The sequence below is a fragment of the Saccostrea cucullata genome, unplaced genomic scaffold, assembly GCF_032062105.1.
Source record: "Saccostrea cucullata isolate Sc308-1 unplaced genomic scaffold, CSIRO_AGI_Scuc_v1 ctg1124, whole genome shotgun sequence".
Lineage (NCBI taxonomy): Eukaryota > Metazoa > Mollusca > Bivalvia > Ostreida > Ostreidae > Saccostrea > Saccostrea cuccullata.
The window spans coordinates 117,146-134,472 of record NW_026929674.1 but is presented as its reverse complement, the minus strand read 5'-3'; the positions used below and the strand labels follow the sequence as shown (position 1 = coordinate 134,472).

The 17,327-nt window shown below is 33.3% G+C and overlaps 1 protein-coding gene across 1 annotated transcript in view; it reads left to right on the top strand.

Moving 5' to 3' along the window:
• Positions 1-17,327, top strand: part of LOC134281752 (protein O-mannosyl-transferase TMTC2-like) — a 28,056-nt gene that overhangs the window by 7,943 nt on the left and 2,786 nt on the right. The window contains exons 2-9 of the mRNA XM_062764185.1: positions 3,551-4,136; positions 7,235-8,093; positions 9,667-9,781; positions 12,200-12,285; positions 13,948-14,009; positions 14,371-14,572; positions 16,482-16,603; positions 16,958-17,039. Of these exons, the coding sequence (XP_062620169.1) occupies positions 3,551-4,136; positions 7,235-8,093; positions 9,667-9,781; positions 12,200-12,285; positions 13,948-14,009; positions 14,371-14,572; positions 16,482-16,603; positions 16,958-17,039 (2,114 nt within the window). The remainder of the gene's footprint in view (positions 1-3,550; positions 4,137-7,234; positions 8,094-9,666; positions 9,782-12,199; positions 12,286-13,947; positions 14,010-14,370; positions 14,573-16,481; positions 16,604-16,957; positions 17,040-17,327) is intronic.

Here is a 17,327-nt window from a genome sequence, read left to right as displayed (position 1 = left end):
GCAGTTATTTGAATATTTTTCATTGACATGCCTTGCGTTATAGACAAATCATGCAATCTGTCTTTTCTAATTCTTGACCTACAACCTGTACAAAGTCCCGGGGTAGAGTGACAGTGCAATTCTGTTATCTATCGCCTTTAATCCTGTTCGCTGCATGTGCATTAGAAAATCCGCAGACATTACAGTTTACCATAATTGATTTAATTTGACTTATATATTTCTTTAAAAAGAAATTGATTCACCCTTTGAACATATTTTTTTTTTAAGACATGACTTTACAAATTTCATTGATATATTTGTAGTAAAAACTGATTATTGATCATGACAGTGAATTTTTTGCGACCTTGAAGAAGGGACCTATAAGGATGAAGTATATAGTATTTTTTTCCAGCAGAAATTGAAAATTTAAAAAAAAAAAAAAAGAAAAGAAAAAGAGTTTGAATGAATAATTTTAATAATACATTAGGACAAATCATTTCTAGATGTCTGAATATTTACAAAGAAGGAATAGTCGTTTGTATCATTAATTAGCATACGTATTACCAGTTGATTACATATTGTCAAAACGGTCACTTGTAGGTGAGTGCACACTGTGAGAAAATCCATGTCAGGAAATTCAAAGCAGGTATCCATGTGGCCATTATTGGGGCACTAATTTGGAGGAATTTTCCCCTTTCTGAGTGACAAGTTAATAGTGAGCTTGTAAGGATTAGGAGTAAATTTTATGCCTTCTTTAGTAGCCCAATGTCACGGTTAACTGATTCCAAGCTTAAATGGACTAGAATATCAGCTATTCCACACGTTTGAAATATGATATTGAATTAAAAAACCTTGTCATTTTTTGAAAAGGTCTCAAGTAAACAGAGGAAAATTTAAAATCCATGACTTGTGAATATTAATTGACTTGACAGTTGAATTAAATAGAATAAATTTATAAAGCTAAATATGTGACAGAAAAACAATCTCTTTCAGCATGTTCAGATTATAAGAGAAATGAAAACGGTAGTTGTGATATTCCAACAGAAGGGGTTTCATTGGTGTAAAATTTTAATGTATTTGATGTATAGGTCTGTTTTATGTGTTTTGCAGTGGGTATCATAATTGAATTCTCTGAACACATTTTATCATTTTAAGATTATTTGATGAGGTGGGTATCAAAAGTTTTAAGTAAATAATTCTGTTAGATATATTCCAAAGTTATGACCATTCTCTTTTAATGTAGTCTTAATGTGTCAGGCCGTTGTAAATTTATTTGATAAGACTATTTGTCCTAAGAGCTGATTACAATCACCAATGCATATGAAATTGTTTAGTAGATGCATAAATTCTCAAAATTTGACGTTCCCACAGAAGGGAGTGCCACTAGGAACACGTCTTTCCTTGTTTTTGGCGACAAAAATATCAGCCTTCACAGAAAAGGGTAAATATCGAACATCTTAATCAGTCAGAGGTGGCAATTTCACCTAAAAAAACATATCCTTACACCTCTTTAGACGGATAAAAAGTGCATTTGAGATTATTTACAATAGTCATAAATTTACTCGAGCAAATACAGCTTAAAGTACCTGTAAACAGTCCTTCTTCAAATATGCACGAGAACTTTTACAGTTGAGCAAATATTAGCAGTGTTATTGAGGGGTCATCTGTTACCATGGATTAAGGACCTCTCGGACATGATTCAGGTGCACCATGTGGTCAGATCGCTTCAGGACAGTTTGATTCGGACACAGATAACACACCGTTAAATCCATTGTTAAATTTCCCCTACACCGATCTTATGGATTTTCTCATCATTGGCGACTATGAATTTTAACTTAGGAAACAAGATATAGAGGAACATAAATGTTACTGATGATAAACCCTGAAGATTTTCTCATCATTCAGGCGACAATAGACATCAAATTTAGCTTCAGGATAAGAGATACCTATAACCAAAGAGAAAGTGGGTTCTCAAATTTGCTGTCTCCTTTTTGATCCTATTTTATAGATTTTCTCATAATTTTTCTCAAAACAATATTAAAACATACACTTTTGTGCACATAATATGAATATATCATGAAGGTTCTCCAAGTGTTGCAGTAGTTTATTGTTATACAAATGAAATATATGTCAATGCATTGGAAGTTGGCCATTTTCTCTCTTACCAGCTATGTGCTGGTAACATTTTAATGGAGCCTGGTGGATGGGTCAATCTTGTCTGACTAGACATTTCTCAGACAGATTCAATATCTGAATTGATTATCATTCCTTTTCATGCATTTGATATGAATCTTTTATCATCGGGAATCTGAGGATGCCTTTACATTACTTTATTTGTTACAACTACAAAGCTTTGTGTCTCCTTCTTATTGAATTCCTATAGAAACCTACAGGATTTATTTACTCCAAAAAAAAAGAATAAAATTTTTGCCAGTATAAAATTCAGAAAAAGAGAAAAGAACAGTCATTTTCTGGAACCCAGACAGGAAGTGCCTTTTATGTGTTTTGTTGTCTTTAACTTTCTCTTTCTGTAAAGTAAACATTTTGTGTACTTTAAAGTGTGACAATTCGTGTTTTCTGATTCCGAATTTGCCACCTTCTTAGAATTCTTTGTTGTTTCCCTGTTAAGTCTCTACACAGCTTTCACACTTTTGGACTCCAGAAATTGGCCGGTCACTTATGTTGACACAAACATACATTAGCAATTTCAACATTGCTGGGAGTAGGGTCTTTCTAAATGCAGGTTTGATTGTCTAATCCTGAGTTTGACTTTGTTTGCACTCTTGTTAAAGGTGTTTTCCATGGTCTGGTCTCAAGTTCTACCTTTTATCTCTTATTTCCATAAGATCAGGATATTCTTCATCTAATGGGTTAACTTTGTGTTTAGGTTTTCAAAAAAAGAAATTCCTTGTGTACTAAAAACACAGTTTTCTAATCTTGTACACAAAATATTTTTAATATTGTTTGAATTAAAGCTTGCAAACATCTTGTCAAGGTACTTGAGGAATTGAATTGCAAACAGTTTTTGACCAAACTTTTTTCTGGAAGCGCAGAAGAGATAAACTCCAGACAAACATGTTAAGCCGCTGGGTCATATCAGGTGTTTGGGCAGGATAAAGCGAGCTGTGGCCAAACCGCAGTCTGCCTTAAACAAACACAGCACAATACAAATATTGAATTTATGTATACTGACATTAAAAATTTTAAAAAAAATTCAGTAACAAAATATAAGTTCTAATATTTGCAGAGTTCTGGTTCATTTAAAAATTACTTTTTCTAGATAAAATGCACCAAAATGTGCATGTTCAGAATTTGTGTGCACTACATTATGATGGACAACAAATTAATATTTCAGGGTATATATACATAATCCCAATATAAACTTAAGAATTATGAAGTATTATTCATCACTTTGATACTTTATTCATTATAACAATTTGCCATTAACTTTTAAGGATGTTGAAATTTTAAAAAATTGTATAAGTTAATTTTGTCACACTTTCAATGGCTAATTTATGAAATTTTGGGACTTAATGAATTTAAGTATCGATTGTATTTTATTTTTTTTCAGTCGTGCCATAAAAAAGAACCAGGACCTGCTGCCAGAGACTCCACTTATTAACTTGTTCTACGACGATTTCTGGGGAACGCCTCTCACCCACAGTGGATCTCACAAGTCGTACAGACCGCTATGTGTTCTTTCCTTCAGACTCAATTATTACCTCGGGGAATTCAGTCCCTGGGGTTACCACCTCGGAAACATTCTTCTCCATGTCATAGTAACAGCAGTTTTTACAAAATTAGCGAGAATTTTTCTGCGAGACGATTTTTCCACATTCACTGCAGGACTGCTATTTGCGGCCCATCCTGTCCACACTGAAGCTGTAGCGGGAATTGTGGGACGGGCCGATGTCGGGGCCTGTTTGTTTTTCCTCCTTTCCTTGTTATGTTATATACAGTATGTGAAATATAGAGAACATGTGACAGAGAGTGGTCCCCCCTTTTGGGGGCTGATGTGCATTATGGGTACAGCCCTATTTACGACGGCGAGCATGCTCACAAAGGAACAGGGGGTCACTGTCATTGCTGTGTGTGCTACATATGATCTGTTTGTTCACAACAAAGTTCAAATTGCAGACATTATTTCATTTAGATGGGTAAGTGGATATTCAGTCAACTCTATCATTTGTCTGAATCATTATTTACAATTTATTAAATTGCATCTTCATTTTGCCCATAGGGAAGGGATATAACTTGATATATTGTGATGCAGTGCTTAATCGACAGTGGTAAGAAAATGGAATGGAATTAAAGTTTCATGCTGCAGGGCATTTCAAAATTGCATTTGTCTAACCATTTATGTCATTTGTCACTTGAAAACAAGCATGATGGATGAAGAAATTAAAATGTAAACGAAAAAAAAAAAATCAAAATCCTGCATTGAAGAATTGCAATTCTTAAACTGCTCACATTAAATAAGAAATTTCTTTGTTGATTGAAGAGAACTCTGAAACACAACCTTTTACCGCATTATTTCTGTTGTTCAAAAACTGCACTTTTGCATGTTCCTCCTTGATATTAAAACTTCCCGAATGCAAGCCAAAGTTTTTTTTAACTTCATTCTTCTATCAAGAAATGAGAACACACTTATTGATCAAATGTCAGAAAAACCCTGATCCGTTGGATTAAGGAAGCTCTAAGCTGGGAATAAGTTGTCTAGAGCTATTGGGCAGAAAAGCCTGAAAAATTACATTTTAAGAATTTATCCAACTTGTTTTTTGTCAAAATATTTCTATTGCCTCCATGTGCTGTGGAAGAGTAATTCTTCCTAAATCCTTAGCTGCTAACCCCTTTGATGGGTATTTCCTATATATGTGGTCTTAACGAAAACCCGCATTGGCAACCTTTGTACATTTTGGACAAGATTAACTGTATGTATTACCCCCAACAAACAATATATCTATATCAACTCGGCACCTAATTGACATCTGTAACTTTTAATACAGGTGAGAGAAATCAGTGAAAATCCTTGATAAATTTGTTTAAGGTGTAAAATTAACATTCACTTTATAAGATAGTGATATCATAAAATGAGTTTAATCTCTTAGAGGCTAGAACCGTTTGACTGATCACCTGAAATTAATGTCAGGTTTCCCGCCTGCCTTTATTTTGTAATAGAAAATTCCCTCCATGATAGGATTATACAAGATACTGAAAAAGTCATGCTGACTTACAAAAGTGATTGATAAGTATAGAATTTCTGTAATATAATAAAATCTTTGGATTAAGAATGACCCAATATAAAAAAAAAATCAAGAGTTATGGCCCTTGAAATCTGTTAAGCTTTTACATATTGAGATCTAGGGGACAGAATCTACCACTTTATAAATAAAAAGCATAGTACATCTATCCCTTTTAAATTGCAGCATACTTTTATATTAATTTTGATTTTTAAACATGTTAAAAAAAAATTAACATAGTTGTTTGTTTCAATACATGTAAAATTTATTAGTTATATGCATATCTCATAATAATGTGTTGAAAATTAATTTTTTTCTTGTCATAATTTCTTTAAAAAGATGTAATTCATTTTTGAAAGAAGATTAATAAATTATAGTCTAAGGGAGTATGTTATTATCATGTAGGTATGTTGTTAGCTACTGAGGCATGGATTTGTAAGATGTTATTGTATATTACTCTGGCCAGATATTGCTTAATGAAACATCAGATTAATAAGTGGGGAGGGGTGCATTAAAATCAACAAAATGTCTCCTAGAAAACAAATATATCCTGATATATACCTTTTGATGTAGTCTGGAAATAATGTTGTTTTATAGATAATGATGAATTAAGCTTCAGAAATGAATATACTCTAAACATCTAGTTAATAAAATATTTTAATAGAGTTTTTAAAATCTCTTTGGACTATCAAAGCCTCGGAACCTAGCTATGTTGGGTCTTAAAGATTTTGTGTGTTCTAGTCGTAACCCACTGAATAATAACACTGCTTTGTTAATTGATTTCTCTAGAATTTAAGATAAGGGCGTCCATGTCAATATTTCGTGGACACGTTATGGGAAACTGTTACATGAAATTACTCTTCTCAAAATAAAAAGCGCAATCTCTTTAGATCATTATGTTTGAAACTTTTGAAATGATTTAAGGAATAATTTTATTATATTCAGCAGCCAGTCATTTCTAAAGAGTTTCAGACTTATTACAAAATTCATTGTTCCGATGGCTGCCTCACTTTTATTACAGTGCTTTTTTTTCACTAGCAACTGTTTCATTTTCTTCTCACTAAACCTATTTTGAACAATAAATATTTACTTAGATCTGCAAATGAGATGAGATCATACAGTATAAATGAAGTAACTATTACAAAGATATGAAATTGTGCCATTTGAAGTTTTACTTGGCCAAGTTATTGGAAATTAATATGTAATGTTAATTTTGCTGCTCTTTTGTGCATTTTTCGTGATGCGTAAATTTATTTGATCTTCTGAACAAAGGTGACGACGATGTTCGAGTTTATTTAACGACCACGAATTTGTGATATATGTTACCACTTAGCAATTTTGTCACAGCTGTGTATAATTATTTCGTACTTTACTTCTGTAAATTATAAAAATAGATCATCATTATAAAGCACTGTCATTTGTAAAAGTTTCTACTCAAAAAACCTGTTCTAAGTGCTTCAAACTTCAGGGGTAGTAAAATGTTAACAGCTAGTTTATAAAGGATTAAGTTGTTTATATGGCTGAGCAAACCAATAAACCTGTGTCCATTACTTGTTATTTATACTCCATTCACCCAGCTTTATTATGATAAAATGAATATTTATCTCAGAAAAATAGTGATGATTAGTTACATACACATACTACAAGTTTGCAGCTCTGTTTGGTGTATATAGTTATGTTAACCAGAGATAAAAAATATAAACTTCAGTTCACACAGATAAGTTTGAAAGATAATCACATGATAATAATATTCCAAGAAATGCAATAAATGTTCAAGTATTGAGCAATAAAAAGATTAAAGTAAAAGTTATGTCCCCTGAAGTCGATACCTCACATGTAATTACTACATGTATTTTATGGGGTAACCCCCCCTCCCTTCTTCCCCTTCCCATTCTTATGAAATTAAAATCTAAAATTCTGGATATTACAATATTGTTTATGATGATTTTGAATGTGTATTACAAAACCTTGTTCATATATAAGGAATAAGATTTAAATATTTTTCTGTTTTACAGCTGGGAAACAGAAAGATTCGGGAGGGGATTCTGTACCTAGCTGTGATAGGAATTCTCCTGGTGGCATTCCGAATCATGTTCATGGGAAATAAACCCCCGGAGTTCGCTCCCTCTGATAATCCAGCGGCAGATTCCGACTCCGTGGTGACACGATTTCTTACGTACATTTTACTTCCGGTGTACAACATGTGGATCTTGTTGTGTCCAAGAGTGCTCAGTTTTGATTGGTCCATGGATGCAATTCCATTGGTCGAGTCCATAGGAGATATACGAAATGTATTTTCCATTGTATTTTACGCAATTTTATTTTATGCTTCATCCAATTTATTGACCTATTTACATAAAAGCAGTCATTATAATAGTCAAACATCTCCACTGGTGAAGCCGCACCTAAACGGTAATGGTGTGTCACATCACGGGAACCATAGTAGTCCAAAAAATAGTCATAATGGCAAACGTCATAAACATTCCCGGCGAGGATCCAACAGTTCAACAGGCAGTGAGGAGGACCCAATGGAGCGGGGATCCCTGATCTACAAGTCTCAAGACATCTTAATTATCTCAATATCTCTGATGGTATTTCCGTTCATTCCAGCAACAAATTTATTCTTTTATGTAGGATTTGTGATTGCGGAGCGAGTGCTTTATATTCCTAGTATGGGATTTTGTCTTCTAGTGGCGCATGGTGCTAATAGTTTATATAAAAAATACAAAAGTGACGAAGTGAAGAAGAAGTGCATTCTGGGAAGTGTAGGACTTCTGTTGTTAATGCTTTCTGGCAGGACGTTTCTCCGTAACAGAGTCTGGCAATCTGAGGAGAATTTGTACAGCTCTGGACTGTCCACCAACCCAGCTAAAGGTGAACTCTTAAACTGTTGTTTATACCCTGGTAGTTATTATTGATGATATTTATTGGTGAAAGAAAATTCAAAAAGAATTTAAGCTAAAAATATGCCAAAATAGATAAAATGAATTACATGCTAAAGGATATTGTAAATTGTAAGGTCTTTTATGACTCTGCCTTATTTTAAAAGCTGACACTTTAATACACAGCATCTAATTTGTGGTGGAAAAGGTTCTGTAGGATGTTCTTTTTTATCCAAAAGGTACATATACCATATGATATTCCATCTGTCCATGGAAACCCAATTTTCAGAGCATACTTAATCTGCAAATTAAAAGGTTCTGTCTATTTATTTAACTTGTATTTAGCATTGCTAATGTTTTAGCTACTGGAATATGAACCTATAGCTAAGGATACATTTAAAGGGGAAAAAAAGTTTTCTGACAGGAAACAAAAAAAAATAAAAGCATAAGTCCTTCCTAATTGTAAGTAAGCATTCAGGCCCTAAAAGCTCTCCTGAAGCCTGATCTGTAGTTGACCATCTTAAAATGGAAGGATTCCCTGATGGAACACATGATGATTGACTGTTGATATCGAGGCTTACAGCTTCTGAAATGCTGAACACAAGTTTGTAGTTGTTGATAAAGATCAGAAAACATTTTATTGTACACATGTAGTACCTTTCTATGGCTGTGGGGTAGAATTCTTCCATTAGCTGATGATGCAGGGGAAACATGCAAGTTGATTGACATTAGTTGTGGTAGAACATGACACATCAGCTGGTCTGTGTTATAACAATCTGATTGGTTGATTATAGGCACTGACACAGGGTGACATCTGGTGGTCTGTGGTGTAACACTTGGATTGTTCAGGTAGACAAGATGAATTAATCTTACTGGTTAAATATTTAAAATCCATCAGCCATCTGGGTGTCAGACTGTCAGTTCCATTAGTCCTTTAATATTTTATATATAATCCATTAAAAAAAATTAAGAATTATTAGGCTTGTTGAAATAAAGTCAAACCTTAATTGTTATGTAGCACTATATGGGACCAAGAAAAAAGAAAGAGAAATCTGTTCTTAGGGTTCAAGATATTAGTTTTGAGATAAATATATAGAAAACAAAGTAGAGGTGGAACTTCCACCTTAATATTTCAATATATCCAGGGTTCTCAAGATATAGATGTTCAAGATAATCATGTTGCTCTGTAGTTACATATTGACCTATCTGTTTGATTTGATCTTGTTTGAGAGAGAACTTAAATGAGTTTATACACTAGTGTAATTGCTGGTCTAAATCTTTATTGTTCCTTTTTTTTTCTTTTATGGCTTTACCTGTGGACTGAAGTTTCAGGTAAAGGGTGTGTCAGTGTGGTTCTGACTTCTTTTTGTGCTGGGTAGGGGCCCGGCATTTAAAGAGAAAACATTCTGGTAATATGATGATTGACTAGATAGTTGTTCGTTATTTGGAGGATTGGCATTCTGAAGTTTGAATATTGGTCTACTAATCCATCAATATTTCCTTCCTTTTCAGTTATACATGATGTGGTCATAACTTCATATATTTTATATTTTTTGTTTTTCTAGCTTGGGGTAACCTGGCCAATGTCTGGAACCAACAGGGAAAGAAGATGGAGGCAGAACAGGCCTATAGAAATGCCCTCAAACACCGGGGCAATATGGCTGATACTCACTATAACCTGTAAGGCCCTCAGTTTTTGTAATGTATTATACCTATAGAAACGTCCTCAAGCACCGGGGCAATATGGCTAATACTCATTATAACCTGTAAGGCCCTCAGATTTTGTAATGTATTATACCTATAGAAAGGCCCTCAAGCGCTGGGGCAATATGGCTGATACTCACTATAACCTGTAAGGCCTTCAGCTTTTGTAGTGTACTGTACATATAGAAATGCCCTCAAACACCGGGGCGATATGGCTGATACACCGTATAACCTGTAAGGCACTCAACTATTGTAGTGTATTATATATACATATAGAAATGCCCTCAAGCATTGGGGCAATATGGCTGATATTCACTATACAACCTATAAGGACCTCAGCTTTTGTAGTGTATTATACATATAGAAAGCCCTCAAACAACAGGGCAATATGGCTGATACTCACTATAATCTGTAAGGCCCTCAGCTTTTGAAGTGTTTTATACAATGATATAGAAATGCTCTCAAACACAGGGGCAATATGGCTGATACAATGTACTTTTTTTTTTTCACTAGATATATTAAATAAGAATTGATACCACATAAATATTGAGATTATCTGTGTTGTGTCAAGCTAGATAGGGTCGAATGATTTCTCATCACAAAATCTACAGAGAATAATTGATTTTCTGTTAGAGAGAATATAGGTTATAACAAATATAGGTTCAGGAGAACCACACTACAGAAAAACAGAGATGTCTGCTCAGTAAAACTGTGTTTAATTTAAGCATCAAAAATGTCTAATAAATTAGTAATTTTGGGGAAAAAATTAACCTAAGCTAGACTTTCTTTAGTTGGTTTGATTTCAGAATATTTTTATTCATTTGTACAGAAGTACAGGGCACCAGGGTCTATCTACTCTGTAATATTGTAATTCATTTGTACAGAACAAAGGGTCTATAAACTTATTATGCCCTTGTGCACCTTTGTAACATTTCACATAAGGTGATAATGATTTAACTGGGAATAATTTTTGGGGTGGTTGCTCAGCTAGGGACATGAGAGGACAGGGCTGACAGGATTTTTCACGGAGAGCCAGTTAATCCTGACCCCCTGGGGGTACCTCTCAATTGATTTGATCATCCTTTTGTCAGGCATAAGTCAGAGTCCCCAGCCATCATACTGTACTTATGATGAAAGCTTGATTGGATGTACCGAGGAGTGAAATGAGGGTAGATTCTTTAACTGAGGGAGGCACGCTTCAGTAAACCTCAATGACTGTTCAGCAATACCTGCTGGAAAATTTACTTAAGGAAAAAATAAATAGCAACCTATAATTAACAAGGAAAAGATCTTTGAATTTATGTAATGGTAGTTGACTAAAAGAAAATTCAGCAGTTGGATTTAGTGGTCTTAACCAAGATTTCCCTTTCTTTAGGTAGCGTAAATTTCTGTAGTTTTTGATGTATTACTGACTCGATAACGTCATTATCAAATGTTAACCCTCTGGGAGTTTAAGTTTCGTTTGTTATGCTATAACATAGTTCACAGACATCCGAGACCAATTGATATGAAGGTGTAACAAGTATAGTTTGTAGATTTTATTACAGAGTTCCATTGTCATGTTATATGGTATTATCTTCAGGCCCCACAATCTGCTTCTTTATGCAGTTTTACAATTTAACACTGGCTCAGATATTTAGATATTATGGTGCATCATGCATAACTTTATGATTTTGTAATGACATATCATTGAAGATACAACAGACTTAAAAAATAAAATCTGCATACAATGTTGTATAAATCAATACATGTAAGAAAAATGTCTATGTTGCACAAACATAATATTTTTATCTCTGCATAAAGTTCAAATCATTTTCCTAATGGAATGAGCAAACATTTGCAATTCATATGAAGTTATGACCATATCTCCATAAAATAACACTATATCATTAGGGATCCATAAACACGCTGATGCTTTGGGTGAGAAGTTGAATGGTTTGCTTTGTTGGAGTTAATCCCCTTGACGAAAGGTGTCTTTCTTCCCTGAAAAAAGGGGGGTTTAACATTTGTATAGGAAGAAGATAGGAACCCTGCATATTCAAGTCAATCAAATAATCCACAGGAAAAATTTATACTCTATGATTGAAGCATTCAACAAGCTTTCTGAAAAAGAAATTCAAATAACCCTTCATGTCTTAGGATATATAATTATATAGTTAACGCTTTTAATACTTATATTATTTTTGATTTTAACTTTCTAAGAGAAAACAAAAAAGACAGATGCATGTTGATAATTATAACCAAAAAAATGAAGGAAATTCTTAGCAGCTGCTCTTTCCAATGTAGCATCAAAAAGATCTTGGATGTTGGAATCAACTGCCAACTTGAGATATATTTACACACATGTCTGTCTTTTGAATTTTGCTCAGATTGTGAAATTTATTTACATTACAGAGGCATCCTGCTTCAGGATCAGAAACGGATGGAAGCCGCTGTAGAAAGCTACAAGAGAGCGATTCAGTACAGACCTAAACTGTCAAGTAAGGTTTTATACACAAAAAACAGATTGAAATATGCCATCAGGCTTCTTCTGACAAAAATCAGAATTCCTAAGACTTTTCCCATGAATTTCAAAACTTTATGCTTTTCTTCTTGTATTCAATGATATTTCAAACACAATTGTAAATTCAATTTTACTTATAGTATTAAGACTCGAATATGATTTTGTCCATTCAGATATATATATATTAAATAGTGACATAAATATTAACAGATTAATCTACAGGAATGTGTGTATTTTTTTATTTTATATGTGTCATAAAAATGAAATGGGTAAAAAATATTTGTGTAGAAATATGTTAAAATTGATGTGCACTTTATGTGAATGAGAAGCAATTAGAGAACACACAGCACAGAGAAATAATCTTAAGACAGTTATATATTTTAATCAGTGATGACAGGTTATGATAAGAATTTCCTGGCTGAGGATTCTTGTAACAGTTAAAAATAAATTGAGGGTAAAGAAATTAAGACAAATGGCATCAGCTGCTGAGTGATGTGTAAGGGGAGGTAACTTTATCTCAGCTATCTCATGATTGAAGAGTGTTTTTTAAGGGGAGCTAACTTATGTTGGCCATCTCATATGATTGAACAGTTTAATAAAGCAGTATCTTTTGCAGAAAAAAATGTTCCTAAAAAATAAGGTTAGATGCTGATCAGTTTATGTTCAAGAAAAAAAAAATCTTAACTTCAAAATAATGTAGACAATAATTCATTCAATTATCAGAAACCTGAGTTAACAATTAGCTAGTGGCATTTCTGCAAATATTTTCTCTCTGCAATGTCTGCATCCAGAATATGTTAAAACTGAAATAAAGTAAAGCAGAAAACAAAAAATCCTAACACGTTTATCAATCTGAAGAAAAAAATTAGTAACAATATTCCACGGCTTTAGAGGTTACTCAATCATTTCCAAATTGAAAACCCACTATTGATAATGAGGCCCCAGTCAGAAAAGCTGTGGGGAGTCCACCATATATTTTCTTGCCAGCGTCAGTCATTCCATGCAACAGTTATCAAAGCTATTGAGCAAAGGGCAGTGAATTGTGAAAAAGCAATTCTATAAATCCATACAGTGCAGTTCTTAATTACAGAGAATTCAGAGTTTCCGATTTGTCAGTTCAAAAGGAGTCCTTGTCCTGCTGTTATGAAGATGAAAAGCCAAGCTAGCAGGCTTTTTCTTGGGGCCTTTGATTGACTAAATGTAATTAATTGACATGGAGGGAGATTTTCAAATTTTTAATTTTGTGGCCTGCTAGTTCATTGTACAGAATTGTGGTCCTTTTATATTTTTTCTTTCAAGGAAAATTTTTAATGTTTACAGTCTAGTGAATTTGCATAAAAGTATGCATTTATCAAGATAATTACATTAGAATTACATACTTGTAAGATTTCATATCTGAGATGAGAAGATATCTCAAGTCAAGGGCAATAAACATTCTATAAAAGTGAAATATTATTGTTGATGAAATTTCATTCACATACAATTCTTGATACATTTGTATGATGGTGCTTTTCTAGGGAATTTTTCAATTTGATTTCAAAATAATAAAATCTTATGATAAACAGAAGGATTTAGAAACAGAAGATTTGTGCTTTGCTTAAAAAAGTTAACCATTTATGTTTTTTTCCGTCTCTTTCAGTGGCCCATCTAAATCTGGCCATCATCTATGCTGGTCAGGGGAAATATGCGGAGGCAGAAAAGGTCAGCAGTACACTCTTACAATCTCAATTTTATAGATTAAAAAACGAGTGAAAGGAAATCATTCCAAACAATTCAAAAATTATATTTGAAAGAAAGGAGAAGTACCCATAATCAGTCTGTAAAATGTAGCCCAATTTACCAGTTTTGTAGAAATTAAAGTAATAATTAGCAGATTTCAGGGTCTCATGACAAAATAAATCTACGAAAATGACAGCTTTAAAAGAAAAAGATTTTAAGTATAAGACTAAAATAATAATAGTTTTTAAAAAAGGTAATGCAGAAAATAAAAGAAGCAGACATTTGATGCATTAATTCATTGTATTGATGAATTAGATTTGTAATTGTTGATATCTATTATTAGATTTACCGTCACTGCGCTGACCTTGACACCTCCGGCCTTAAGGACCCTCGTCTCCATGAGAACACTAAGATCTCGGCCCTGTATAACCTGGGCAGGATGTTAGCTGAACAGGAGAGGAACAAGGAAGCCATAGAAATCTACAGAGAGGCTCTCAAAAGGAGACCCAGCTACTATGCTCCTCAGTCTATTTATAACATGCTAGGTAATCATTCTCTATCTATTTATAACATATGGGAAACCCCCAGTGGTTGTGCCCCCTTAATATCTGTTTATAACACACCCTTGGTATAATAGGGTAAATGCAGGGAAAAGCAGTGGTCTTAGGAGACCCAACTACAATGCTCCTCATTCTATTTATAACATTAGGTAATGCTCCTCAATCTTTTTATAACATAAAGAAAATCCCCGTAGCTATGTCTTGATTTTTTTTTCACTTTTTTCCTCCTTAATAATGTTCTAGATGATCTAATTACATTAATTACCTGTATATAATATTTTCTGATTTTATTGGTCCTGACTGGGTGTAGACTTGTTTGAGTGGTTCAAGTGAAAGTTATTTCTCAGCTACACATTTTTCTGTTAATGGAGTATAGAGAGTGATCAATGTTTTATTGGTAGTGTGTCTGTAGCCTTGATCATTTATATTTCAGTTTGATATTAAGTTGTCAAAACATTCGATCCTTAAAAAAAGGACATTTTAATATCAAATCAAGTTCAAATTCACCCCATACAAAGAGCAGGTGTGGAAATAATGATATCTGTTTTATACACATCTCACTTCATCCTATTCTTGCTATTTCTAGAGTTACATATAATTGTGTAATTTAACACAAAAAACTGCTGGGACTTTATTTACCTTAAGCCATAAATATATCACTCCCCTCCCCGGACCAGACGTGGGTATGTAGGGTGTCGAGGGGTGCGAAGATTAGCTGCAGAACTCTGTTTGGTTTCTGTATAATTCTCCATGTGATGTGAACAGGGTCAGTGATTTATGGGGGAGCGGACCCCAATCAAATTCTTTAGGATTCTGCAAGTGAATAAAAATTGTGCATTAATTTCTCGTTACTTTGTCATTTTAAATTCAAGTGTTCAGCTGAGTTTAAAACCCCATTGCGTAAGAACAGCATTGATATGTACAGCGCTATAAAACTCTCAGGTATTGCTTGAACATGCTGCATAAAAGGGCACAGAAATTATTTGCAGTCTTTGTTAGTATGTAAAATGAAGTGTTTTTGCCTGGAGTAATTCAATTGATGCCTATTAATAAATGCATCCACGTGTAGAAATTTGTATTCCAGTGATGTAATGCATAAGTTCAATTAAAACGAGACTGAATTGCTGTTTGAAATATGCATTTGATTTTAATTTTACACACTCGAATGATTGACTTCAAGTGCCTACGATGTGCATGGAATCTTTTATTGCACATCGTTTGTAAGCAATTAGTAAACACTCCCCTTTTGATGAAATTTATATTACCCATAAATAACCTGCAATTACAATGTGTTATTGAGCAGGGCATTCCTTTTTGCTAGACAAATTACTGCCTATTTTCACCTGCAAGAAATTGCTTTTTAGAAAGTACATCATGATTTATATTTGTTATACATGAGCATAATAAACTTATCCAAATTATAAATGGTTCATAGAAACTCTTCAAAAAAAAAAAGGTGAATTGTACACATAAAAAATAAAGCAACCTTAAATGAAAATCTTTTTTAAAAATGTTTTGATATCTAATCCTTGAACCGGTATACTGTTTACGTCAATATTAATTTCTTGCAGTTGGTCTATAAGGGAGGCAAAAATATTTTAATTTGACTTTTAATTGAATAATAAATATCAGTGTAGTTTGAATGTTTTTATCTCTTTCCAGATTTATTATTACATTAACACTTTTAATATATTTAATATGACTTTTAGTTAGATAATAAGAAAAATATGGATATTTTTATTTTGCATCCAAGTTATTTTTACATTAACACTTTTATATGACAAATAATCTGCCATTTGATTGATATTTAGGTGATTGGTTACTTTTAGGTACAATCTAAGATTTGATTGGTTACTTTTAGAGATAATCTAAGATTTAATTGGTTACTTTTCAGGTGAGGTATACATGAAGATAGGTCAGATAGAAGAAGCTGAGAAGTGGTACAAAGAGGCCCTGAAAGCCAAGCCTGACCACGTGCCAGCTCACCTGACCATGGCTAAGCTCCTCCATAAAAAGGTGACCACGGGAAACTCAGCATTCTCTATATTCCACACTTCCCTAAATGTTGTTCTGTTTAAAATCAAAATTTCATTGTAATGCTTCAGCTTTCCTCGATATAGAACAAACTTTGGTAACAAAATTAAACCTATAAATTTGGTAAATAATTGAGTAAAAAAGGAAAAAGATGAAACATGAATTTGCAAATTCTTTTACTTACATGTATTCATTCAGAAGTCTATATATTAAGCCATTTTCCTCATACTAGTATTCATTGTATTAAGACTCAGCAAATTTTGTAGAAAAAGTTTTCCAACTTGATTACGCAGAAATTATTTAGAATTTCTATACGGTAATAAATTTAATTGACAGAACCAGATAAAAGAGGCAGAGGAGTGGTTTAAGAAAGCCAAACAACTGGACCCCGAGGACACGATGGTGGACCATCACTATGGTATCTAATTATCATCATGTTGTTATGAAATTCCTTGCTTGTTAATTTTTTGTTCAGAATTGCACAATGCTAATATGATTTTCATGGAATTCCATGATATATGTATATAACAGATAAGTAACCATGTTACTTTTTACAAACTTTTTATTCAAATACATGTATTAAACATGTATTGTTATGAAGGCATGATACATGTTTAACAATTTATAGGTGAAAGTTGAAATAGCCATATTTTTTCTATGTGTAAAAAACCTGTTGTTGCTATGAGGGGAAGTAACCCTCTGTCAT